Raw genomic sequence first — 27899 nt, 5'->3', positions numbered from 1 at the left:
TTTCCCATCCACAGCAGTACACTTTGACTTGTAGAGCAATATATCATACCTTATCACTGATGGTCTAGACTCGACTTTCTGACTTCGGTGATTAAAGACTTCTTACGAAGAAATTCGATTTTCTTCGCACCACCAGCCGTATTATTTGTTCAGATGCTCTAGTTTGGTTAATATTCTGCAGAGGATATTTTAAGTGGCTTTATCGATGAAAGTACTATCTGTAAATAAGTGGAAAAAGAAAATGTTTGTTCATACAGAGTTAGATACAATGAAAGCGTTGAAATCTCGCCAGTCAAACACAGGGCAAGCTTGTTAACATCACTCATTTTAGAAAAAGCTTCCTGGCCAACAGGGCACATTATCCGTGGTACATTTGCCAACATTGGTGGCCTGGGATGCAAGTCAGCTTGCAGAACGGTAAGTGTCAATATCATCTGCAGCAACGTTATTTTAACTAAAACCGTTTCATTTTAAATCTAGTGGAATTGAATGTATTAGTAGTACATTTTGGTGTTGTTGTTGTAAAAGTAGTAGTAGTTGTGGCGGTCGTAGTAGTAGTAGTAGTAGTAGTTGTTGTTGTTATTGTTGTCGTCCTCGTACTTAAACATCGGCGATATTGTGATACCCTCAGTCTGCACGTCTGTCCTTGACCTTTTCCCTAAACTACAAGATTAGAATTCACTTGACAGGTGGAACAATTTGTTACCCTCTTTCCTCGGAAACCGTTTTACACTCTTTCCTGGATGAGAGTCAGGGGCCATGTGCACAACAAATGCAATGACAGTGGCAATTTTTATAATATTTTTCTTTTAACAAACTTTACACATGCATTCACACCAGGAGAACATGTATAATATAAAGTGTATTTTAGGTTCAAGTTCAGTAGTCACTGTCCATACTATACAGTGCATTTGTGGTTATAATTCAGTCCATACTATACGGTGCATTTAAGTTACAAAGCAGTAGTCACTGTCTATACTACACAGTGCATTCTAGAATATAATTCAGTAGTCACTGTCCATACTATACAGTGGATTTTAGGTTATAAATCAGTAGTCACTGTCCATACTATACAGTGCATTTGTGGTTATAATTCAGTCCATACTATACAGTGCATTTAAGTTACAAATCAGTAGTCACTGTCTATACTACACAGTGCATTCTAAAATATAATTCAGTTGTCACTGTCCATACTATACAGTGGATTTTAGGTTATAAATCAGTAGTCACTGTCCACATTATACAGTGCATTTTAGGTTATAATTCAGAAGTCACTGTCTATACTATACAGTGCATTCTAGGATATAATTCAGTGGTCACTGTCCATACTATACAGTGCATTTTAGGTCACGAATCAGGAATCATGGTTCATACTATACAGTGGAATTTAGGTTATAAATCAGTGGTCACTGTCCATACTATACAGTGCATTTTAGGTTACGAATCAGGAATTATGGTTCATACTATACAGTGGAATTCAGGTTATAAATCAGTGGTCACTGTCCGTACTATACGGTGCATTTTAGCTTTTAATTGGGGGTCATTGTCAATACGGATTTTAGGTTATAAGTCAGAAGTCACTGTCTCAGGTGGAGGTGGAGGCAAAGGTGGAGATGTCTCAGGTGGAGGTGGAGGCTAAGGTGGAGATGATTGTCCTCATCATTGTGATATTATTACTGTGCTATTTTTTTAATTATTTTTTCATCGATGTCTCGATTATCATCTATTGTATGACCACTATTGTCACTAAATGCTCTTTTTCAAATCTTTTCGCCAGTAATCACCGCTCTTTTTCATTTTATTATGTTTATAACAACAACAATTATAATAGCATTATTAGCAATGTTATTGCTGCTGCTAAAACCACTGTTGCTGCTACTACTACCAACATCATTATCATCAACAACAGCAACAACACTAATAATAATAATAATAATAATAATAACGAAGCATATTTTACCTGTCATATGTTTGGTAACCTACACACTGATGTAAAGCGATCTACCGTGTGTATGTGTATGTGTGTGTGTGTGTGCGTGCGTGCGTGTGTGTGTGTGTGTGTGTGTGTGTGTGTGTGTGTGTGTGTGTGTGTGTGTGTGATATGGATTTTTAACATAGCTTTTTTTTAAAAATCAGTCATATCACTTCGATGTCTGCCGTGTGACAGAATTTTATGATGTCTAGCACTGGGACATCATGTCGCAGACATGTAGCATGATGTCCCACCCAGTCACAAAATCCTGACACCAACCGACCAGTCCTAACACTAACCTCTTAGTGCTGAGCGCCTAGCGATGCAGTTGTTAGTACCATTTTTATAAGTCTTTGGTATTACTTGGTCATTAGGCCGTTGGAGAGGTCATCTACAAAATGTGATGCATAAAATACGCATTGTTTCAAACTATTCGAAGAACCAAAAGGAAAATAAACGGAAGTTTTTCTCCAAATTTCATGAATATCCAATATATGTGAATGCCTAGGATATTGGTTCTTTGACGGTAAATATAATCTAAGTATGGAAAATTAAACAAAATAATTGAGGGACAGGAAATTAAACAAACTTAGTCGAGGTATAGTAAATTAACCAAAAATAATCGAGGTACAGTAAATTAAAAACAATAATTGAGGTACAGGTACAATAATTGAGGTACAGGAAATTATTGAGGTACATGAAATTAAACAAAAATAATCGAGGTACAGTAAATTAAACAAAAATAATGAGCTTAACATTTTGGAAGCAATGTAGCAACATTAATAAAGTTAATAGAGTATCAAAAAAAAAACATTCTCAAATCAAGATCATGCTGTTTAGCATTGCAGTTAGGAACTTTAGATTTTCTCCATGGTTTTCGGGCAGAATAATTTATTCTTTTGAAAACAATAAAAACAATAAACATAAAAAACACAGTAATAATAATAATAATAATAAGAAGAAGAAGAAGAAGAAGAAGAAGAAGAAGAAGAAGAAGAAGAAGAAGAAGAAGAAAGAGAAGAAGAAGAATTATAGCAATAACAGCAACACATTGGAGGTATCGGTGCAGGAGGATGAAAGAGCAACAGTAGTAGCAGCAGCAGTGGTGGTTTCAAGACAGTCTATGGAACCACCACCAAACATTTTACGAAATAAAGACATGACATTTTTATGACCGGATTCAATACAACTCTTTTAAAACTCAAATTCAAATTTCATCAATAATAAAAACAAGATAATTAAAGCAACAAAAGAAAACACAACAGATAAGGTTGAGCATGCACTATAAATCTGCAATTCTAATTTTATAATCTTGTATTAATTGTTTATTGCCTGGCAATCACGAATCGTAAGAGCACCAACATTTCAAACCGACAACTGTAATTTAATTAAGTTCTGTTAAACATAGGACCAATTGTATTAACTGTAAAAAAAAAAAAAATATGCTTTAATTTCGTTGTGTTGCATGAGATATTGAACGAACAGAGGAAAGAGCACGAACATATAATTTTAAGTGTATTTAAAAACGTTATAGGCTATATTTATATTGAATCTGTTTTCCAAAACGTTCTTAACAGCGTAATTAAAAAATGTATTTCAGGCACCATGATGTGATAACATAGACAAATACGTACACTTATCATAAGCTAATTGTCTCTTTCTTTATCTGTGTTCTTTTTAGGTATTTGCTTGACATCATTTTTAAAACTGTCCTTCATTATAGGCGTCTTTTGCATTTATAAAGTGTGTTTTACCTAAAATTCGGGCCTGTAATCACAAGACAAAATTCAAGATTCTTTATTCTCAGAAGCATACCATATAACATAATGATACCTTTCACATAATGTTAACGTATCTATAATGTGTATCTATAATGTGTGTATGTATGTATGTATGTGTGTATATATATATATATATATATATATATATATATATATATATATATATATATATATATATATATATATATATATATATATATATATATATATATATATATATATATATATATATATATATATATATAATTGTGATAAAAAAACAACACAAACGCCGAAAATTTATTTATTGATTTATGCACTGATTTATTTATTTAATAACCTGTAAAAAATGTAGCATGCAATATGTTGGACAAACACTACAACAAATTTCTAAGAGAATGAATAGTCATCGCTTTCATATAAAAAATTATAGAGATCCTCAGTTTTCCTCTAATGTTTCAACACACTTTAACACCAATAATCACTCACTACTTGATTTTTCTTTCATGCCAATAGATATTGTGCATGGTGACATGAATAGACTCATAAAAGAAACTTATTGGATTCATAAGTTGGATACTCTGTATCCTAATGGACTTAATGCTAATGCACTATATAAAATTATATAATTTAAATTGACATATTGTATATCCTTTATAACAATATAATTATATGTATGACTGTTTGTCTCTAGTTTAGTTTATTATTTTATTATATATATATATATATATATATATATATATATATATATATATATATATATATATATATAATATTAATGAATCATTAATGTTAATGAATCTAGACTTTTAATGAATCCATAATGTTCGAATGATATGTGTGGGATGAAAATATGGAAAATCTAAATGGCATGCCATTAGTTTATTAAACAATCCAAGAGTCTTTTATCTTAAATGATTCATTTTTATATTTTCTCTGATTAAACAAAGTTGTATTATGTTCACTTTGTAATAATTCAATACATTTAAACATTGTCGATTCAATTAGCAATTATTAATCAATTTTTGTTCTGAAATTATCGTGCTTTGGACATTCCTCTCTAATCTCACGTTTTCTTTTTTATGTTAAACATACAGAGCCTTTGATTTGTATCGATTCTGTCATTTTCAGCAAGTAGACGGTGGGATAGTATAGTATGCTTAGTTTTGTCCTTGCTGTTCTTTGATTCAGAATGTTCAATACAAACAAATATTTTTCACATGTAAATAATCTTTAATAGCTTTACAAAACTCCAATTTGCTTAATTTCTTAGTTCTAAACTACATAAAGTACTACAAATATCCATCATTCTTTGCTCCAACGTTGTTGACAATGATTTCACAATCACCGAGTCTGGGTACAACCAAAGTTCCTATAAATCCTCAATATGTGTACACCGTGCTCTAATTTCCACTTTCAATAAAGCACAAACGTATGTACTGCTAATAGATGAAGAACGTTTGTACTATGGAAAATTATTATTGAAAACAACTGCTCCGGTGGCCTAGTGGTTAGAGCGTCCGCCTCGGATGCGGGAGGTCGTGGGTTCGATCACCGGCCGAGTCATACCAAAGACTTACAAAAATGGTACTAAACAGCTGCCTCGCTTGGCGCTCAACATTATGTTAGTGTTAGGACTGGTCGACCTGGTGTCAGGATAATGTGACTGGGTGGGACATCATGCTACATGTCTGCGGCATGATGCCCCAGTGCTAGACATCACTATAAACTGCCACATTGCATACATCGTAGCGATATGACTGAAAAATTGTTAAAACTACGTTACAATCCAAATCACAACACATTATTGAAAATTCTATACACATTTTATAATCCAGACATACAAAATTTTGATTTTTTGAATGCGCTGTCAAGCTGAGGAATTTCGGGAAAGGAGGCCAGGCACTTTAAAACCTTTAAACCTTTTAATTAGGATGGAGTTAGCCGTGCTACCTGGACAGGTAGTGCAGATGGAACAAAGACGTAAAAAGATTGCGCCATGGGAACACCAGTCGGCCCATTCTTGTTTCTTTCACTGTTGCTACCTGATCCCCTTTCAGGACAGGTTGAAGATTGTCAGTCAGGGCGTTTTAAGCGCGGAAATGTATCTTAGGCCTTTTTCACGGCTTCTCTCTTTGAGGCCTTTTTTTATGCACTCCACTGTTGCATTTATGATAATAATTGATTGCACTAAATATTAAAAATAGGGATAAATGATGCCAAGCTGCTGCCCAAAAATGGACAAGAAGAATGTTGTCATGAAGATTTTTAAAACAGGGAAGCGCAGAGGAAAAGCTGGACGCATACATACATAGAAGTTATTGTGTTGTGTTCATTTAAAGCATGTTACGGCCAGTACTGCTTTAGTCACCTAATTGTAACCACAAATATGACTAAACATTTTGATTTGCACAATAATGTTGTCAAAATTGGATAATTACAATATTAAAGTCAATTCCCGATTGCAACCAGAATAAGGGATGAAATCATGACCAATGTGGAGCATTGTTTTGTTGTTTCTTTTGTTATCTTTTTTTTTCTTTTTCTTTTTCTTTTTTTTTTTCTTTCTGTTTCGAGGTAGATTATATATAAAATGTTTCAGCTGTGGTAATAGAAATAAATGTAAAGCGAATATGTACTTAAACCAAACGCCAATATATGAACGCTGAACAGATAAAATAAATCTCTACGCACATTAAAAAAAACTTTTATGACTTAAGCAAATAAAAATAAATCAATTAAATAAATTTTAATGTTGTTGTTATTGGTTTAGATCCATTCATAATCAGTGTATAAAAGTGCATAACGAAAATGACAAGAGGCCTATAGATAATCTCGAGCAGTTTGTTCTTAAGTTCCTTTCGATAACGAATGAATATGTGATTAAATTACATTATAAAAGAGATTACTCATGGAACAGTCTAGACTTTCTCGATGAAACAGACTAAAAATTATATTATAAAAGAGATTCTCGGAACAGTCTGGACATTTTATACAAAGAAGGTCAAACGTTATATTATAGAAGAGATTCACGGAACAGTCTGGATTTTTTTTAGCAAAATCAGCAAAAACTAACTTAAATTTGCATTAATCTCTATTATCTGTTAATGAACTAAGCCATAAGAGAAAAAGACGTGCGCCGCATTGTGCGTTGAAAGTTGTCATGTGTTTTCGAGTATACTTTGGATCTGTCATTCTTGTGTTTAATTATTTCTTTTACGACTGGAAACACAAAAAATTTCTTGAAATTTTACGTACAATTTCAAAAAAGTATATCAAGTAACTCTTAAATAAGCGACCTTTTAACTTTCATACATTTACTATTTCGTCTCGTAAAATTATTTTTATATCAGGTTAGCGTTTGAAATAATCAGAGTGAATAAATGAGATAAATATTGTAGTTCACCATTCACGTCATAACACGGTTCTTAAGCTGCGATAAAATAAAATAAAGTTGAAGATATATAATGATTTCACAAAATCAGTCTCATAATCTTCTCCCCAAAGCTGCTATTTCAATGGTTGAAGTTTTGCAGATTCAAGAAATTCCCATCCCGAAGGGCGACGTTGAGATCATTAGTACGCACAGAAAACCCAATGGATTAGTGGTTTCATACTTCATTTGCAAGAATTAGTTCACGGTTTATACATTTAAATAATCATCTGCATTCACTTTTGTATATTTAAATTTAATGTATTGGGTTATATAGGCTATTTTGTCTGGAATACCAGAAATATCTAACATGAGGAGCCTAGTGTTTTGAGGTGCCTTGGGTCAATCATCGCCGTCGTCTTTGTCATCATCATCATCATTGTCGTCGACACAACAAGTTAATTTATATTGTAAATTTAATTTATATATTAGTAGATGGAACAGATTACTCTTTAAATGTGTAGATGGAACAAATTACTCTTTAAATGTGCCATTTAATGTCATTCTTAACAATGCATGGCACAATTAATTGTTGTAGATGGATATGTATACTTGTATTTATGATATATATGTTCTTCTATGTTTACAATGTTTTTACTTTATAATTATATTTTAATGTAGAGGTATGGACTTTGTAGTCTGAAATAAAGAATTCATATCTTCCTATCTTATCATATTTAAAAATAATGTTCTTACAGTTTATTGCACATTTAAGTTCGTATATGTTATTATCACAGTATCGCGATTTCGATTGCTGAGTCACGCAGAGTTATCAGCACCAGAAAGTCCAGATTATTACGAGATGCATGCGTCGAGTCCGAATTTTGGATGTTGACAACTAGATGTGACCTAGCAGTCAAAATTGCACTGCATGCATAACTTTGTACCTAGACGTGATCTAGCTATCAAAATCGCATCGTATGCACAACTACTTACCTAAACGTATCTATCAACCAAAGTTGCATTGCATGCACAAAAATTTACCTAGACCTTTCCATCAATCAAAATCTCATTGTAAGCACGAATATTTACAAGACTGATCTAGCAATAAAAATCGCATTGTATGCATACATATTTACCTATTTCTTAAATAGTCTAGGTTGGGGTTCTTATTCTTAAGGAAAGGCGTGTCACTCTAGTCGAAATTCTTGACGAAAACACCACAGACAATTATAACGAGGACGAAAACAATAAAACCAATAAATACAGTAGTAGTAATTACAACAACAACAACACATGGAAGGTATAGGTGCAGGAAGCAGTAGTAGTAAGAACAATGGTGGTTGCAAGATAGTCTCTGGAACCACCACCAAATGTTGTACAAAATAAGGACATTACATATTTATGACCGGATTCAATAAAGTTTTCTAGTAACACGGTCGCCATATTTGCGTGAGTCTACTGTATCTAGTGATAGATGTGATGGAGTTCACCGTCTTTGATAATCTCAAAAATTCCGTAAATTTAGAAGTTACATCTCTTTGAACACACATATACAATGGTTCCTCCTTTATCTTCAAGTTTTTAGAAATATGAAAACTAGACATTGCATTTATTTTACGCTGACCATACATTTTTTATTGAAATGGACTGTTCTAGAAACAGAAAAGGACAGGGTGCACTGTGTCTGCTCGTTTACGTCAAGAGCTTCCATTTTGTTTTTGGGGCCTCGAGTGGCCGAGTGGTCTAAAGCGCTCTCTGTTACGAATCACTGCCATCTCACCTCTGTCTGCGTGGGTTCGAATCTGGGATTCGGTTAATGTGGGTATGTAAGAAAGCTTGTCAGTAGCTTCTCGTGGGTCGGTGGTTCTTTCCGGGTTTTCCCGGGTTCTTCCTCCACCATTAATACTGGCCGCCATGTATAGCCTATCGTGTGCTGAAAAATGGCGTTAAACCCTACAACAACAGCAACCATTTTGGTTTTAAATTCATGTTGACAGGGAAACGCTGGCGACATTCAGATTAGAAATTATAAAATTGATGAATGAAATGACAAAGTTTTGTTGTGCATTTTTGATATGCTTAATGTTTTTCGTTTTTAAAACCGCTGGGGTGGGTGGGTTTAAAAACGAATGTGAGAGTGTGCGAATAACAAAGCTCCAAATTAGGTTGTCGTGTTGATGGTAAGCTTCGAATTACAAATGAGATCAAAAATTAAACAAAAGCCATAGCTGGAAAACAGTTCGCTGACATTCTTCCTGGTCAAAGTCTAGGCCGACAAATCATCCGTGTTAATATTGATTGGCGGTTTAGGGGAGGATATCAATTATTCATGCGAAACATGCAAAAATCTTCAACCAAATTTCGGCTGCACCCATCGGTGTCCATTGTATACACTTGTTGGTATTTCTCGCAGCTGAAGGGTTCTTTTGGTAGCATGTACATTATATTTCTGGAACGAATCCTATGCTTGGTGATTTGTAAATCCACGTGTAATATATTACAACCCTCTGTTAAGTGGCCATTTTAAATTTCGTGATAGATATGGCTGTTACCAATTACCGGTATGTGTCTAAAGTGTACGCAGGTTTGTTCTTGAAAGATCTACATGCAACAAAATTGCACATTTTAATGAAAATGGTGACATCAGACCCACATATCCACCTATCAGTATCAACACAGTTATGGGTGGTTGATTTATTGGACTAGTCAAAGTCAGATCTTTTCCTTTACATGATCAAATATTTTACATCTTTGTACTTATGAATGTAATACAATGACAAGCATATAAGCAAACACGTTGGAGAGTTATAGTTCGATTCAAGCAAAAATCGAATATAATATAGCCCTTCCGCATGTGAGTAGAAACGTCAGATATGTAGATATCCCCTACCCAGATGTAAGTAGAAACGTCAGATATGTAGATATCCCCTACCCAAATGTGAGTAGAAACGTCCGATATGTAGATATCCCCTACCCATATGTGAGTAGAAACATCAGATATGTAGATATCCCCTACACAGATGAGAGTAGAAACATCAGATATGTAGATATCCCCTACCCAAATGTGAGTAGAAACATCAGATATGTAGATAACCCCTACCCAGATGGGAGTAGAAACGTCAGATATGTAAATATCCCCTACCAATATGTATTGTTAGCATCATCATCATACTTGTTTCTTGTTGTTCCTACCGCTGTTATGGTGGTTATATTTTAATTGTTTATTTGCAGCTGGTGCTGATGCTATCCTCAAACTGAAAATTTCAGGCAAGTAATTTTGTTTTCTTCTACTAACTTTTGTTGTAATTTATGCACCTTGCATAATTGTAATTTGCTGATTCTTTTTTTCGTGCATTTCTTTAAAAGATTATATTCACAACAGCGTACTTTCGTCTTCAAGAAAGTTGTGATATATTTGTAATTTTGCAATACAACTTGTGCTGTTACGTAAAATTGTGTGTGGAAATATTCAGATGCCCTCTCATCAATAAAAGAAATTAATAATTTTACAATCCTGACGTGTATTGATAAATGCTAGAAATCTTAACAACTCCATACAATTATTTTGAAAAATTTGATTGGAATTTCCTGAGATTGCCAGGCTATTAGAAATGAAATATCGAATATTTGGAAATGAAGGTGGGGTGATACTTGGGCCTAGCGATTACATAGACATATATAGGATTTCTGACACTAAAACATCGATTTTGACTGATGGATGACTTTCTGTGTTGATGATGCGAGGAATGCTAGATAATTTTGTCGATATATTTTCTCCAAATATGATATTGTATGGCAAGGGTCAGACTTTGCCTTGCACTAATAATCCAAACAACTGTCAAACATTTCCAATTATGTCTAAAAAGTATTTAGTTGCAGTCACCGAAGTTGAAGTTACTGTCGATGAGGAATCGACTTGGAACACCAGCCGTGGATTATCTGAGTTATAAAAACGTTATTTTTCGATTTATTGAAATAAATGAATTTCTCTTTCATTACTAAACCCGTGTGCTACAGTTTGCTAATATGAAACACTTATGTGGGATACTCCTACGGGTATATGATCGTTTTGTTCAGTAAGAACAATGACAGAGTACATCTCAAACTTTCATCACGTGACCGATAACTTTCGATGGATGACCTTTTACGGTGATCATACTAGTAACAACCTGGCAGAAACATCCTCATTTTCATTTCACTTGATTATTCTTTCACATCCTCAAATTAAATGCAATATACTCACATCACCATGAAACGTGCGTGCAGCGGTTAAAATTAGTGTTCACCAAACAAGACGTTTTGCACTGATCGACCTAGCTAGAGGTACGGAATATTATATCCGGTTTCAAGTAAAAACAAAGCCATTATTATAATTGTTTGTTTTTATTTTTGTTTATGTTTAATTCATCTTTTCATTATTTTGTATGTAAGGAAAATTAGCTATAGACTAAAGGTAAATAGAGGATTATATTTTTAATTTTGGTGTGTCTCGTTCACTATGGAAACGACTTCATTGTTTGACCTATTCACATTTGTATTATTGCACAAACTATCATGAATACACTGTGTACTGCCATTAAAGTTTCGTGTAAACCTACCTTTTACGACTTATGTTAATGTGAGAACATTTTTAATGTGTGTGTGGTGTTTTAAATGTGCGTCATTATCCACAATTATTTGATACAGACCCTAATTTATCTTTTGGGAATGCTGTAAAATTGATCTATCGGTGTAGAAAAGAAAATTTACATCCTCTGGATTAAAATTCCAGTAGAGTCTCTTGCCTAACAGTAAACAATGCTTCCTTGCAATTGACTTACATCAAGAAGATAATTAGTTTTTCTTTCATCCTTTGAGAATGTATTGACAGTATTAAGATTATGACGTCACGGGGGGGGGGGGGCGAGTGGCCGAGTGGTCTAAAGCGCTCACCGTTCCTGATCACTGCCATCTCACCTCTGTCTGCGTGGGTTTGAGTCCAAGGCTCGGCTAGCGTGGGTACGTGTGAAAGCCTGCCAGTAGCTTCTCGTGGGTCGGTGGTTCTTCCCTGGGTTTTCCGGGGTTCTTCCTCCACCAGTTATACTGGCCGCCATGTATAGCCTATCTTGTTCTGAAAAATGGCGTTAAACCCTAGAACAACAACAACAACATGACGTCAAAGGCTTTTAGCTAGACCATTTTTCGTCATACGCAAGTTTAGAATGACTAGGGCATTCCGGTATCGACTAATCATTAAAACAATTGGTTTGAAATGCTTTTTTTTTTGTCAAACTTTTCGTACGCAGCTGCGTATCTGCGTACAATGTGCATGACGGCAACATCCTCAACGTCTGTATACACCTAAATTGTTCTTACAATTTTCTTCCAGACTAATATAATTTTGACCTTTCTTTATCTTAAAGAAGTGAGCAGACATGCTTTGCTTTTTTGATTATGAATTTTGTTTCACTTTGTTTTATGCTATTCCGTGAATACTGGATTTCACAATTAAAACAACTGTGATAATTCGCTGGTGTGAATTATATAAAAAAAATTCATTGCCGCGTCGATAACAAAGCGCGAATTGTTTTTCTTAATGTGCTATTTTACATTGAATTGGGAAGGAGAATTATGTAACTGTTTATATTTTTATGTGAATAATCACAAACTACAGCAGAACAGAATCTGTAAACCGCGGATATCAAGTAGCCAATCTGCTACTACTCCTTTCCGTACTACCGTATCCTGCTAGCAGATACGTTAGCACATAAGAGAAAAATTGCATGGTACTTTAGCGCATAAGAGAAAAATTGCATGGTACCAGCGAATAAAGAATATATTTCATATAAGCATCAATACTTTCACCAACTTGGTGAAATACATTCGTTTGTCGCTCGATGAAATATATCCATTTTGTTTCTTTCAAGCAAATATTCTCTATTTATTAGTCTTGGCAGCGACCACTATCGCCACAAAAATCAGAGACGCTCCTTTTCAATTTCACTTTTATTTTATGTTTTACCCAAGTGTTACGGCTCTGTGGTCTTGAACTAAGTAACTGAAAAGAGCAAAACCCAACAAGTTTTGAAAAATTCAACAAATAATTTATTTCCCTAGAATATAACATGAAATTATAAAACGAACTTAAATACAAATATTGTTAGTTAACTTCCGAATAGTCTTAAAAGTTATATAACAAGTCAAAACCTATCGCGAATTATGAATTAAATCCAGTTGTGATCCGAATGAATCCCGATTTTTAATGTGCTGATGTACCAATAACCTGAAATTTGTCGATGTGTTAACAATTTTGATGTACCACAATGATATAATCAAAAATGTCCTTGAAAGAATTCACAGTAACCACAAAATAACGTTAAAGTCAAGTAAGTAGTAATGAGCACTTTGTAATTGCAGTGAATAAGTTTAATAAATAAATCCTCTCAAATAAAAACTGAACACAAAAATAAGATTGATTCCACTTAAGATGTTAAGGTAGGAATTAGTAGTTCTGAAATAAACAACATTTATATAAAGAGCTCAAAATAATAGAACCTAGATGACGGTCATTTTCTTGTCAAATTTCTTCTTTAACATTATAAGCTTCGAAATAAAGTTAAACCTTGAACTCAACAGCAGTAAGCGTGTTTACCTCCAATTAATAATGATCTTAATAGATAATCTAAAATCTTAGAGAAATATTAGCTTTGTAATATAAATGTTTACCAAAACAAGATGTGAGTTGTTAGGTAGGCCCTAAACTCACTTACTAACCAAGGTCAATCGCACTATGTGTGTGTGTGTGTGTGTGTGTGTGTGTGTGTGTGTTACATAACATATAATCCTGGAGAAAGGTCAAAACACAATGCAAAGTAAATATACATAACACTAAGCCTGTAAATTACAAAACGATGAAAGTAAAATCTGGCAGGGCGACCCAGATTATATCCACAATCGAAACTTGCACAGATCTCTCCGCTAAGAGTCGGAAAAAACATCCCAAATAATACAGTAGTCCACATCACATATGTGTGTACTTTGTTTACCAAATGACGTTATGTGCTCATCAAACACCATCATAATGTTCCTTTCGGGCAAAGCGATTAGGAAGGCTAACTATCCGAGCTGTGGAGAACCTTTTACTGTAGTTTCGGAAATATCTCTATAATTGCGTTCTAAAGATTTGTACACGCTTCCATCTTGCGTAGCGTACTTGAGCGCGTGACAGCGTGCTCCGATTTCTCGCTTTCTACGCTGTTGCACTCCACTGACGTATATTCGAGATGGAACGTTTAAGAAATTCCGGTAGTTCACTCGTAGAGTTGTTCCGATTAGCTATAACCATCCTAATCTTAGTTTCGTTCAACAACAGTATCGCGTGACTCCGGATTGATGTTTGCCTTGCGAGGAGTCTGGTGAAATGCTTCGTTGATTTATGGTACCGATAGAAGACGCTTTTGTAAAAGTTTGCAGGAGTGAAACCACAAAGATATCTCCCCATCTCAAGTCATTCAAAGAAAAATATAATTTAACACCTTTACCTATGAAGAGGCGTGTCTCTACAAGCGAATATAAATCGTCATATTTATGACATTATCTTATACTCGTAATAACGTGAGGCACCTCCTATCTTTATCAGCCATTGATATCGTTATTCCAGTTTTTGTAAAGCCTCGTTTACGAATCACGAGAAAACTCGGTTTTCTACTGGACCTTAATATGGCGAAGAATTTCATTTGCCACGCAATAGACTATACGAGCTTGCATCAACCGGCCTGCTTCGACTTTCAGCGCTTTGCAATGGAAGTCATGGTCTGGGTAAAAAAAAACGAATGACATGAAAATGAAGCGCCCCCAACAAGGCGAAACAGATCATGCCAATTCATATTTTTAAACTACAGAAACACAAAGATTATACTGGTCAGGAGTAATAGTGTAGTTTATTTTTGCTGTCTTTTCCCCAGACTGATATCCTGTAAATTATATATGCAGTTCAGTCTATGTAGGCCTAAACTTTGACTATATCCATCCCATATATGTAGACACAGCCTGGACAGGCCTGACATTATATTACATCCATACTATATATGTAGACACAGCCTGGGTGGGCCTGAAATTAGACTACATCTATACTATATTTGCAGACACAACCTGGACATGTATGAAATTATACTACATCCATACTATATATGTAGACACAGCCTGGGTGGGCCTGAAATTAGACTACATCTATACTATATTTGCAGACACAACCTGGACATGTATGAAATTATACTACATCCATACTATATATGTAGACACAGCCTGGGTGGGCCTGAACTTTAACTACACACATCCTATATATGTAGACACAATCTGGACAGGCCTGAAATTATACTACATCCATACTATATATATGTAGACACAGCCTGTGTGGACCTGAAATTAGACTACATCTATACTATATTTGCAGACACAACCTGGACAGGCCTGAAATTAGACTACATCAATACTATATATGTAGACACATCCTGGGCAGGCCTGACATTATATTACATCCATACTATATACGTAGATACATCCTGGGCAGGTCTAAACTTATACTATATCCATCCTATATTCGTAGACACAGCCTGGGCAGGCCTGAAATTATATTCCATACATACCAAAAATATCTCACCTTTTCTATCTCCCAACTCTATGTTCAAGTGAGAATTGAGTGCGAAAAATATTCATCACAAGTATTGATGTGGAATATTGAAATCTTCCACCCTCGAAATCAGGATTTGTGGGCAAATCAAATTCTGGCGTTCATGTGGATTTCCCTGTCACATACCAGATCAACTAATGACTACAAATTATGACCTACAGGTGGGATTTTTCTATCCCACACCAGGGCATATAATGGAGTCTATTGTTCTTCTTAGTTACTGTTCATTCTGAGAGTGGTTGATTGATGATAGGATATAGTCTTGACATTGATTAAGAGACTCAATGTTGGGGATTTCACCTCAGCAAGGAAATCCTAATCAAGGGGTTACATTATTTGTTTCTCCACGACGCTCTGCCTCCTGGGAAGACAAAACATGTAACCACGCGACTGGGATTTCCTTGTCTTCATTTGTTTGTTTTTTTTAAAAAAAACTTCACTTTTGCAATAAAGTTAGCAAATTCAAAACATAGGTATTATAGCCCATATAAAAATTATCAGGTTTTGTATTCTTTTATGAAAATTTTAATAATTATCTAAACAGAATCATATATATATATATATATATATATATATATATATATATATATATATATATATATATATATATATATATATATATATATATATATATATATATATATATATATATATATTGTTATCAGAAAAGAACAAAATCAAGAAAACTAAAACCTCATAATTATTACGTGGATCATGAGCGTCTCGTGCCCCGTGCTTTTATTTGTGTAAACGCGCATTGATACAAATATGTTAATGAGGGCAATGGTGTGCTCAGTCGACCAGATGTAAACAAGTTCCACGGATGATATAATGGAAACATAAAGTCATTTGATATCATTACTGTATTGTCACATTGAATCAATGCATGTTATATGAAAATAAAATTAGGTAATTTATGTATTTTATACGGATAACCTTTAACTTTGATTATCTCTAATTTTATAAAAGTTCTATGGAAGAAAGCGGTATAATAAAGTCCACAGTTTAACGAAACATCCAATGACAATGGGGAGACTTCTAATTCATGATATTCTTGGAAGTTCATATTTTCTATCCGAGAAATATGGAAAGTGTTGTTATTACTGCTACAGTGATATGATATATGGAAATATTGTGGAATAGCGTTTTGGCTGGTGAATGAAACACTCTGTTCGGTAAGTGCAGGAATTGTTTTAATTTGTTTACAATGTTTGATTCGGCTGTGGCTGGTTAGGGGAGTTTGACAAAGTTTGAAGAACACTTATCAGACATAACATATTTCTGATTGTTGCCACCTTGATGTGTGTGTGTGCGTGTGTTTGAGAGAGAGAGAGAGAGAGAGAGAGAGAGAGAGAGAGAGGGAGAGAGAGAGAGAGAGAGATTTTGGATATTTGCAATGATGTGTATAGCATGTGTGTTTTCTGTTCTACTTCGTTCCAAACAGCATCGCGAATTTTATCCTATGGTACTAATAGGTGCTTCGCTTGGCTTTACTGTAGCTCAGTACATTTTCAGGTCAGCCTCATTAAATCTAGATATATGTAACCAATTCGTTTCACATGAAGTATTTGAAACTAATTAGATACTTTGAGCTAAATTTAATTACAAACAAAGTTACAGACAGGATAAATTTCTCCATGCTGTGTGTAGTTTTTAGCACAATAACAAATAGCTCTGCTTCTTGTGCGTGTGTGTCTCTCTTAAAATGTTTTGTATGGTGTGTTATCAAAGTGGGAAAAACCTTAATTCGCAACATAATACAACAAGGGTTTATTCTTTTTAAAAGTAGTTTCTAATGCGCGGACACCATGACTGATCTGGATTTTTTTTATATTTTTATTTAGCTTTAACAGTTTTTCGGTCATATCGCTACGATGTCTGCAGTGTGGCAGTTTATAGTGATGTTTAGCACTGGTGCATCTTGCCGCAGACATGTAGCATGATGTCCTACCCAGTCACATTGTCCTGACACCAGTCCGACCAGTCTTAACACTAACCTCTTAATGATGTGCACCTAGCGAGGCAGCTGTTAGTGCCATTTATGTAAGTCTTTGGTATGACTCGGCCGGGGATCGAACCCACGACCTCCCGCATCCGAGGCGGACGCTCTAACCACTAGGCCACCGGAGCGGTTGACACCATGACTGAGTCAACCGGACTGAGATAAGAAAAGCAAGGGTCGCAAAACAGATAAGTTTCTCTGTCACATGCGTGAGAAATTGTACATACATGCATGCATGCATGCATGCATACATACATACATACATACATCCATACATACATACATACATACATACATACATACATACATACATACATACATACATACATACATGCATACATACATTTTCACTAATGTAGATGGAGTTTGAATTTTGGCTAATATGTTCTTTTAGGTAGAAAAAAACTGATTGGGATTTTCATGAGACACGTACTGTACTAAAACATATGAATGAACAACTATTTATTATCACCACAGTTTTATTTATAAGCATGGGGGATAATATGATATCATTCACTGATTCGTCTTTCAGTTCGTCTGTCTGTCTATATATATATATATATATATATATATATATATATATATATATATATATATATATATATATATATATATATATATATATATATATATATATATATATATATATATATATTCTAATTGTCGTCCGCGACTTTGGGATCTCTGGAATTCTATTAAGCGTCAAATATTCAAAAATTACAGTGACAGTCCTCAAATATTTTGGCCTAATCTTATATACTGTATTCATAGGAAGAGGACAAACATATAAAGGGTTTGAGCTACGACCCCTTGGCGACTGTCCAAAGGTGGGTTAGTCACTTTGCGGGTCGGACAGCAAATGTACAATAACAAGCCTGAACATTTGTCATGGGCAGAGCAATGAAAAGTAGCTTTAGTGTTGCCCCTGTGGTAACCATCTGCAAGAAGGGCGATGTTATTGGCTACTGGAATTGTTACTACGGGTCGCATTTATTGTACATAAATTTTGATTGCAGTGACAAATAGTTTCTAACCAACTCCATATATCCATTCAAATGTGACGGCTGTAGGATGACCTCTGTATTATACTCTTGGATGGGTTAGTGCCACAGAGAGAATGCCAGGGGATGAGGAGATGATGTTTGGGTAGGAATATGCAGTGAAAAGCGTTGGGATTTGAGAGGCGAGCCATTGCATTTTTTAATGTTCCAAGTCTTTAATTTAAAAAACAATTTCATGTAGGTAGCATGCCAGGCTTTCATTGAATAATGTATAGCCCTATAAGCCAAATGTCACAAGTTAAAAAATACACCGTTCTTTATTAAAACATATATCAGACCTTCTATGGGTAATACATGCACCCTTCTTTACAAAAAGATGTCAGACATTCTGTTAATAATAAATAAACTATTGTTTTAAAAATATGGCAGAGTTTCTATTATCGGTATAAGAAAACACACAGTTGTTGTTAAAATATAACAAACTTTATATTGGTAATAAATACAATCTTGTTTGTAACAAGTAAACTAAACATTATATTTAGTTTCAAACTTAAGTTTTTCTACTCACGCTCCAGACAAACTGACACTTGTATCGTAGAAAAGTTGTTAATATATATAAATCATGTGAATGGTAATTCTGATTATTTGTATTTAAACAGATTTAAAAAAAAATTATTTGCATGTTAGCTTCTCATCACATTTCATTTGCAGATTAACTGTACATTGTTTGTTAATTTGTTATTTACTATTGACATGTGGTAGCTGGATCAGTTTTCACACGAAATGATCAATTGAATGCCATATAATTGTCGCACGTCAGATATTTACTTCATTCAGGTGGTACAGTTTCACTTATGCATTTACACAGCATTTATTATCACTCAAACAAATTCGAATTGGAACTAAAGCTTTTGTATAAATTTTCATACAGATTTCATTTGCTCCAAAACCGGCTAAGGGATTGACCTTAAGTTGTAAGAAGTCATAGATAAATATGACAAAATCTGATACTTACGTCTGATAAGTCAGTACTTACTTTGAATACAGTTAGAGAAGCTTTCTTTTTGCTACAAATTTGAATTTCAGTCACCTACAAGTCATCCGTATTTTCATTCTGCTAAAAGCTTTTTATCACGTAAGAAAATCTGTCTGAAACATATATGAGTTTATAAAATTTCTGCACACTAGAAAATATTTGTAATTGTTTTTGCTCTTTATTGGATACAGTAACGTAGTATATGTCTAGGCTTTTGTTGGTTATTTCCGCAAAAAGAAGAAACATTGTCATATTCAAACACCGTGGCCCTCATATTACAGATTTCTCATTTAATTACTCGCCATACTCGTATCGGGAAAATCGCACCGAGTTACAGGGCCTCTCTTCTGTCTATCAATAACTGCTTTATCATGTCGACTGTAATTAGTGCAAATTATTTACAAATACATTGTCGAAGGTTTCAGTGAGAGACAGTCATCAAGTATGAGTAATTAGTTTTGACAATTTTTCGGTTCGATGTTAGAGAAACTTTGTCTTATTGCTTTGGACCCTTATTGATTGCTGATAATAATAAAAAATAAAAAAAAACTCGATATTGTTAATCTTTATTTTAATATTCTTCTGTTGTATTGGCAGATATGATTCATGGAGTGAATTCAGCCTTATGAAACCCCCTTAACAGTTCCGGACACCAGGAGGTCTTAACCACTGCGAGGTCTAATACAAGCGCCATCCTTCGGATTAAGCCATAGTCATCTCTGTCGTCTGCTATTAAAGCAAGTTCTACCTACATCCAATGCTAGCTTGATGTTCTAAAAACGAGTGTGTTGATGAAACATCACAGTTTATGTAGAAACAGAAGATTAAGTTATATTTTGCTGCGATTTTTATGCAAACGAAAGTATCTGAACTTTGCAGTGTCTGAGATATTGCAACTAAATTTTGTGGACACGGTCCAAGGAACAGACTCGACAGGGTTTGTCACAGCTTTTCGATTTAAGAAAGTTCACACATAATTTTATCGCAAAGGAAATGGAAGAAATAGAGGACGTGCTTGAGGTTTGCAACAAAACTTTTGTCAATTGTTCTGATGGTTTTGCACCGGCTGACGTTGGAAAAGGCCCGTCTGCAGACATGCCGGAAGCTGTGGTAGTTCCAGTCACATTTGCAACAATATTCATCGTGGGACTAACAGGAAATGGAATTATGCTGTTTTATTTTCTGGCTAAGAAAAGGTTGAAGTTTTCACACACTCTCTATATTGCAAATCTTGCGATCGCAGATCTTGTAATGATAGCAGTCTCTATGCCATTTGCGTCAATTATATATACATTCAAAGAATGGCCATACGGCGAGGTGGGGTGCAAGCTGAATGAATTTGCGCAGACCCTGTCAACGTTTGTCGTAGTGATGACTCTAACCGTACTCAGCATTGAGCGCTACACCATCATCGTTTCAAACATACATCGAACAAGAAAAATGACGGCCATTTTGATCATCTGCATTTGGATAGTGTCATGTCTTCTTGCATTGCCTGACTTGATATCATCGAGACTTCTGAAAGTAATGGGCATGAATATGTGCATCCTGTACCCAGACACGTGGGGACAGACTTACCCTAGGGTTCACACCGCACTCAAGTTCGTGCTGCAGCTTGTGTTGCCATTGTTCATTATCGCAATATTCTACATTCTTATTGCCATCAGGATGTACACGACGTCATCGAAACGCATATCTTTTCAGGAATCCCATCTCCTCACCAATGGAGACCAAAACCAGATCGGCAAAATCGGGAGCGAGGAAGGACAGTACCAGGTGAAATCTATCCAGAGAAGGAAACGGTTGGCCATACTCGTTATCATATTGGTTTTGGTTTTTGTGTATTGTTGGCTGCCACGCCATATCTACTTGCTCTGGTTTCATTTTGATCAGGCACCGTACAGTTTGTTTTGGCACGTTTTTAAAATTGTTAGTTACTGTCTTATGTTTTTGAATTCTGCAATAAATCCTCTTGTGTATTACTTTTGGGACAAAAAGTACAGAATATTTATTAATAGCATATTTTGTTGTAAGCGTTACAGAAATATTTCTTCCGATTCTGAATTGGCAGGTACAAATAATGACGTCACCGTTGCCATGACAGTTTTTACACATGAAACTGAGACTGGTCAACTAATCTGATTTACATACAAAGAGTGTAATCAATCACAATGCTAGTGTAACTTGTGTTCCATCCTTTGAAACGTTTCCTTTGAGATTTGTTATCATTTATCAATGTCTTTTAAAATGTTACAATAATCAACCGCTTGTCAACAAAAGAGCTAGATGATATATTTAACATTGTAGTTTCTATTTCAGATTTCGATGTCTATAAATTTCCTTAGTTTTCTTGAGCTTTAGTCATTGAAATGTTTGTAAATGAAAGCTGTTTTTAACTGATTCCTATACATGTAACTACTGAGCACTGTTTTAGAAATGTTGTGTACATAAGTCCCAATCTACTCGACGATAAAACATAGTATTTGTCAATACCACTTACTGGGGAGATACCTTGCTACGACCCCTCACTGACTTGAAGAAACAATCAAGTTTTCCGGAGATGGGAAGGGGAACTGTCTTTGGATTGTCTAGGCTGAATTAAAAAAATACACCTTAATAATCAGATGCTACTCATTACTACGTTAACTTGAAGAGTACAAGCGTGCTACTAATAGCAATCAGTTGGGACACTCAGTACAATACATACTGTCGTAGGAAAATACAGTGGATTATCAAAGGTCTTTTGGGGTCATGAAATCGCCTGGATACCCAGACATTCAATTCAGTGTGAATAAGTTCGATAATGTTGCTTCAAAACTATTACACACTTGGGACACCTTTGATCATTCGGTGCATTGTTACGCTGTATTATCTACGAATTGTAGTGCATTGGCCAATATGGCGTTCGTGTGCCAATGCTGAAATTGTCTTGAAAGCAGGGCATGTTAGTGCAAACTGCTTCACTTATTGGTACATACAATATAATTGCCAGTCTTACGACATTGACACTTACAAGTTATTATTAAACTGTCCGTCTTATGACTTTGACACTCGCACGTTACTATTAAAATGTCCCTGTTTCGACATTGTCACTCACACGCACTGTCCGTCTCACGACATTGACACTTACACGTAAATATTAAACTAACCGTCTTACGACAGTGACACACACAATAATATTAAATCACATGTATCTCAGCTTTATGCTGTATCACATTCATATATATATATATATATATATATATATATATATATATATATATATATATATATATATATATATATATATATATATATATATATATATATATATATATATATATATATATATATATATATATTTATATTTATATATATATATATATTTATATATATATATTACCTACGGATATGCTTTCTGCTTAATCACAGATGTAAATTTTAACGTCATTTCTGGTATGATCTAACATGAAGCCGTTATTTGATGTTTTGAAGACTTATTTAATCATTGTTCAGTCTGTTTGTTTCTTGTAAATGCATTTATAATTACAATCATCAATGTTACATACATTATTTTGCATCGTCATATAATTTGTCAATACAAACCATTGTTGTAGATTATTTTGCAGCGTCATATAATCTACAAATATAACCCATTCTTGTAGATTATTTTGCATCGTCATATAATTTGTAAATACAACCCACTATTGTAGATTATTTTGCATCGTCATATAATTTGTAAATACAACCCACTTTTGTAGATTATTTTGCATCGTCATATAATCTACAAATACAAGCCACTGTTGTAGATTATTTTGCATCGTCATATAATCTGTCAATACAACCCACTGTTGTAGATTATTTTGCATCGTCAAATAATTTGTAAATACAACCCACTATTGTAGATTATTTTGCATCGTCATATAATTTGTAAATACAACCCACTATTGTAGATTATTTTGCATCGTCATATAATTTGTAAATACAACCCACTTTTGTAGATTATTTTGCATCGTCATATAATCTACAAATACAAGCCACTGTTGTAGATTATTTTGCATCGTCATATAATCTGTCAATACAACCCACTGTTGTAGATTATTTTGCATCGTCAAATAATTTGTAAATACAACCCACTATTGTAGATTATTTTGCATCGTCATATAATTTGTAAATACAACCCACTATTGTAGATTATTTTGCATCGTCATATAATTTGTAAATACAACCCACTTTTTTAGATTATTTTGCATCGTCATATAATCTACAAATACAAGCCACTGTTGTAGATTATTTTGCATCGTCATATAATCTGTCAATACAACCCACTGTTGTAGATTATTTTGCATCGCGTATAATTTGTAAATACAACCCACTATTGTAGATTATTTTGCATCGTCATATAATTTGTAAATACAACCCACTATTGTAGATTATTTTGCATCGTCATATAATCTACAAATACAACCCACTATTGTAGATTATTTTGCATCGTCATATAATCTACAAATACAAGCCACTGTTGTAGATTATTTTGCATCGTCATATAATCTGTCAATACAACCCACTATTGTAGATTATTTTGCATCGTCATATAATCTGTCAATACAAGACCATTGCTGTAGATTATTTTGCATCGTCATATAATCTACAAATACAACCCACTTTTGTAGATTATTTTGCATCGTCATATAATCTGTCAATACAAGACCATTGCTGTAGATTATTTTGCATCGTCATATAATCTACAAATACAAGCCACTGTTGTAGATTATTTTGCATCGTCATATACTCTGTCAACACAACCCACTATTGTAGATTATTTTGCATCGTCATATAATCTGTCAATACAAGACCATTGCTGTAGATTATTTTGCATCGTCATATAATCTACAAATACAACCCACTTTTGTAGATTATTTTGCATCGTCATATAATCTGTCAATACAAGACCATTGTTATAGATTATTTTGCATCGTCATATAATCTACAAATACAACCCACTGTTGTAGATTATTTTGCATCGTCATATAATCTACAAATACAACCCATTCTTGTAGATTATTTTGCATCGTCATATGATCTGTTAATACAAGCATATTGTTCATTGGAATAATTGAGTTCTAACTGTGACTGCATCTCAGATAGCAATGGTACTGTAAATTTTGTACATAGCTATTTTTAAAGGATTTTCTGTAGCCTAATTCTCGATTGACCATATTCTTGTACTTTCGATTTGCATTTAATGAGGAAACTATTAAATGTATGTGTGTATGTTTGTGTTTATGTATGTGTGTACTGTTGTTTGTATGTATGTGTGTATAGTTGTGTGTATGTTTATCTTTCTAATAATCAATGAACGTTTCTATGAACTGCAATGATTGCTGTTTTCACCATTTTCCAGCTTTTTCTACCTTTTATAATGCTGTTTTAAAAATAGCCCAACTTTCTCGTCTCTTTTTTATGTTGTTTTCGCCATTTTCAAACTTTATCGTCTTTTAAAACCGTGTTAACTCTGTTCTGTGTAATAAAATTGTCATACCATTTGTCTTAAACGTTGATTTGTAAATTTTTGCTTTAATATGCAAGAATTAAAAATTACAATGTCTATCATATCCCATGGAAAAAAGCAAGAAACTGTCTATAATAGTTGATGTTTATTTTCACGTTTGGCGACACATTTCATACGGATCATGACATTCCCATTTTCGTTTTATACTTATCACGACATTACCCATATTTATTTTATACGGATCATAACATTTCCATTTTCATTTTATACGGATCATGACATTACCCATATTTATATTAAACTTATCATGACTTTACCCATATTTATTTTATAAGGATCGTGACATTTCCATTTTTATTTTATACAGATCATGACATTCCCATTTTTATTTTATACTTATCATGACTTTACCCATATTTGTTTTATAAGGATCGTGACGTTTCCATTTTTATTTTATACGGATCATGACATTCCCATTTTTATTTTATACTTATCATGACTTTACCCATATTTATTTTATACGGATCGTGACATTTCCATTTTCATTTTATACTTATCATGACATTCATATATTTGTTTTATACGGATCATGACATTCCCATATTAAACCTTTCTTTACTTCAAACTAGCCGTTACGCGAAATACGTTACGAAGGAATCATAATATTAGATGGAGATAAAAAAAATTAAAAAAATTAAAAAATAGGTTAAGCTAAATTTAACAAGATTTGAAGAAACAATAACATATTTTCTTGTAGCGACACCTATCTAAGAATTAAAATGGTTTCCGACATGCCATGTAGCGAAATCATTTTTGCACTGTAAGGATTGAAACTAATCATTAGAAAAAAGAAAAAAAATAAAGGCCGTCAGAACTGCTTTTGTTGACAAAAGAAAACTTGATTGGCCTGAACATATCTTAAAATTTTGTTCAAAAACTGCCAAATAGAAAATAAGATATTATTATACGTAATAAACGTAACAGTGTCAATGACAATGTCACATGCCAAGGAATAAAACATATTGTCCCCCTCACGTGATTGTACTTCCAGGTCTTGCTTGATTCGATATAATAAATAATTTATTGCAATTTTGGGATATATCAAGATTCGTTCGTCCGCAAGAACTCATGATCCATTCGAGCTTCGCCTTCGTGAACGATAACTTGAAATAGATGAACACTTCTTCGTCTTTCCCCTAAAATGCGCAATAATTGTATAACAACAAAGAACGTTTAAAGACTACTAAAACTCGATATTAACTTGAAGCAAGAATTCCCGTTCCAAAACTCCACCGTGCCTCCACAGAGTGTATAATTTTCAGTTATTTGATTCGAGCAAAATGGGCTCTTTCCTTAAAGATATGCTCACAAAGTTTAAATTTCTTGTCAGAGTTTGCAATAAGCGATACATTTGCACGTTAATAATTGCCAATAAAGCAGCTCCGAAAATTATTCAATCTGGTTGAGAGAATTAAAACGTTTTATAATACAGACTTTCTGTAATTCAATCTTAAAGTCACGTATACAATTCGAAAATAAACGTGGCAGGTGCTCTGAATCAAAAGCGTGGCAACGAAATAATAACATAATACCATTATAATCCCGATTATAACAGCTTTAAAAAATAATCCAATCTGATTAATAGATTTCAACAATTTTCTGGTCAGTTTTTGGCAGTACAATCGCAATAAAATTTTAATTTCTCCATAAAATGTTAACATTACATTAGTGATACTGGTTTCAACTGATACGGGCAAACTCTAGTGCTGAAATATATGCTTGATTCAGGGACTAGACAATATTTGATCATCTGTTGAAACTCATACACCTCTGACTAACGCCCTTAGACGGCTTTGAATAATGTATTGATTATGAAACAATTTTACAGAAATGTGTTTCCGAACCCGTATCTACCAGCACTCTAATGAAGTCACGTCCATCGAGTCAGAATAACTACGTCAATTTATCAAAAGGATCTAATTATAGAAATGGCGTGCTGCCTTGATGTTTGTGGGTGACAATTCTCAGCGTAGATGACTGTTTCATTGGAGCTGGCAGAAAGGATGTCTCTCTCTCTCTCTCTCTCTCTCTCTCTTATATCACACCCTTCACACGACCAAGTTGCCGCTCACTTTGTGATCACTGACCTTCAGTTCTTCAGACGTTTGGACATTTTGCCTTGAGGTAAGACAAAGTGACCAGATCGATAATAACTGGTGAATTTAACTCGGATATTCTAACAATAATGTAACTGCACGTGTTTATAAGGCATGACGTCTCTATAATTCAATAAAATCAACCATTTTCAGCTTAAAATGATAAATTAAGGTGGCATTCCTATTGTACTCCCACCTTTTGCTTTAAATTAACCTCTGTTTAGGCTGTTTCTAAAATTTAATTTCATCGCTAAATTCACTTAATCGGTAGTAATTCCTCAGAAACGGAGGAGGTTTTGTGGTAATTGCTTTTGACATCATTTTGTCGCCTTCGAGTTGGAGCTGTGCTTTCGTCAGTCATTGGCATATTCGACATCTGTATTTATGTGGTAGCTCCTATATTTAATATCAATCTGGTGGCTATTGAATGGCCTCGA

General features: G+C 34.1%; 1 protein-coding gene across 2 annotated transcripts; it reads left to right on the top strand.

Annotated features, from left to right (window-relative positions):
* Nucleotides 1-60: 60 nt before the first annotated feature.
* On the top strand, nt 61-23088 carry LOC149773644 (neuropeptide CCHamide-1 receptor-like). Of its 2 annotated transcripts, XM_089946082.1 has the most exons (3): nt 61-417; nt 10340-10375; nt 20413-23088. In XM_089946082.1, the coding sequence occupies exon 3, from the start codon at nt 20809-20811 to the stop codon at nt 21955-21957; it is 1149 nt and encodes a 382-aa protein (XP_089802208.1). In that variant the 5' UTR covers nt 61-417; nt 10340-10375; nt 20413-20808; the 3' UTR covers nt 21958-23088. The 2 variants fall into 2 exon arrangements, with proteins under 2 accessions (XP_089802208.1, XP_089802209.1); XM_089946083.1 differs by lacking the exons at nt 61-417; nt 10340-10375 and adding an exon at nt 18474-18961.
* The last annotated feature ends 4811 nt before the right edge of the window (nt 23089-27899 follow it).

The sequence above is a fragment of the Sinohyriopsis cumingii genome, unplaced genomic scaffold, assembly GCF_028554795.1.
Source record: "Sinohyriopsis cumingii isolate HCF-2022 unplaced genomic scaffold, ASM2855479v2 utg000622l, whole genome shotgun sequence".
In the NCBI taxonomy this organism is placed as follows: Eukaryota; Metazoa; Mollusca; class Bivalvia; order Unionida; family Unionidae; genus Sinohyriopsis; species Sinohyriopsis cumingii.
The sequence above is the reverse complement of the archived record's forward strand: the minus strand, read 5'-3'. Positions and strand labels throughout refer to the sequence as shown.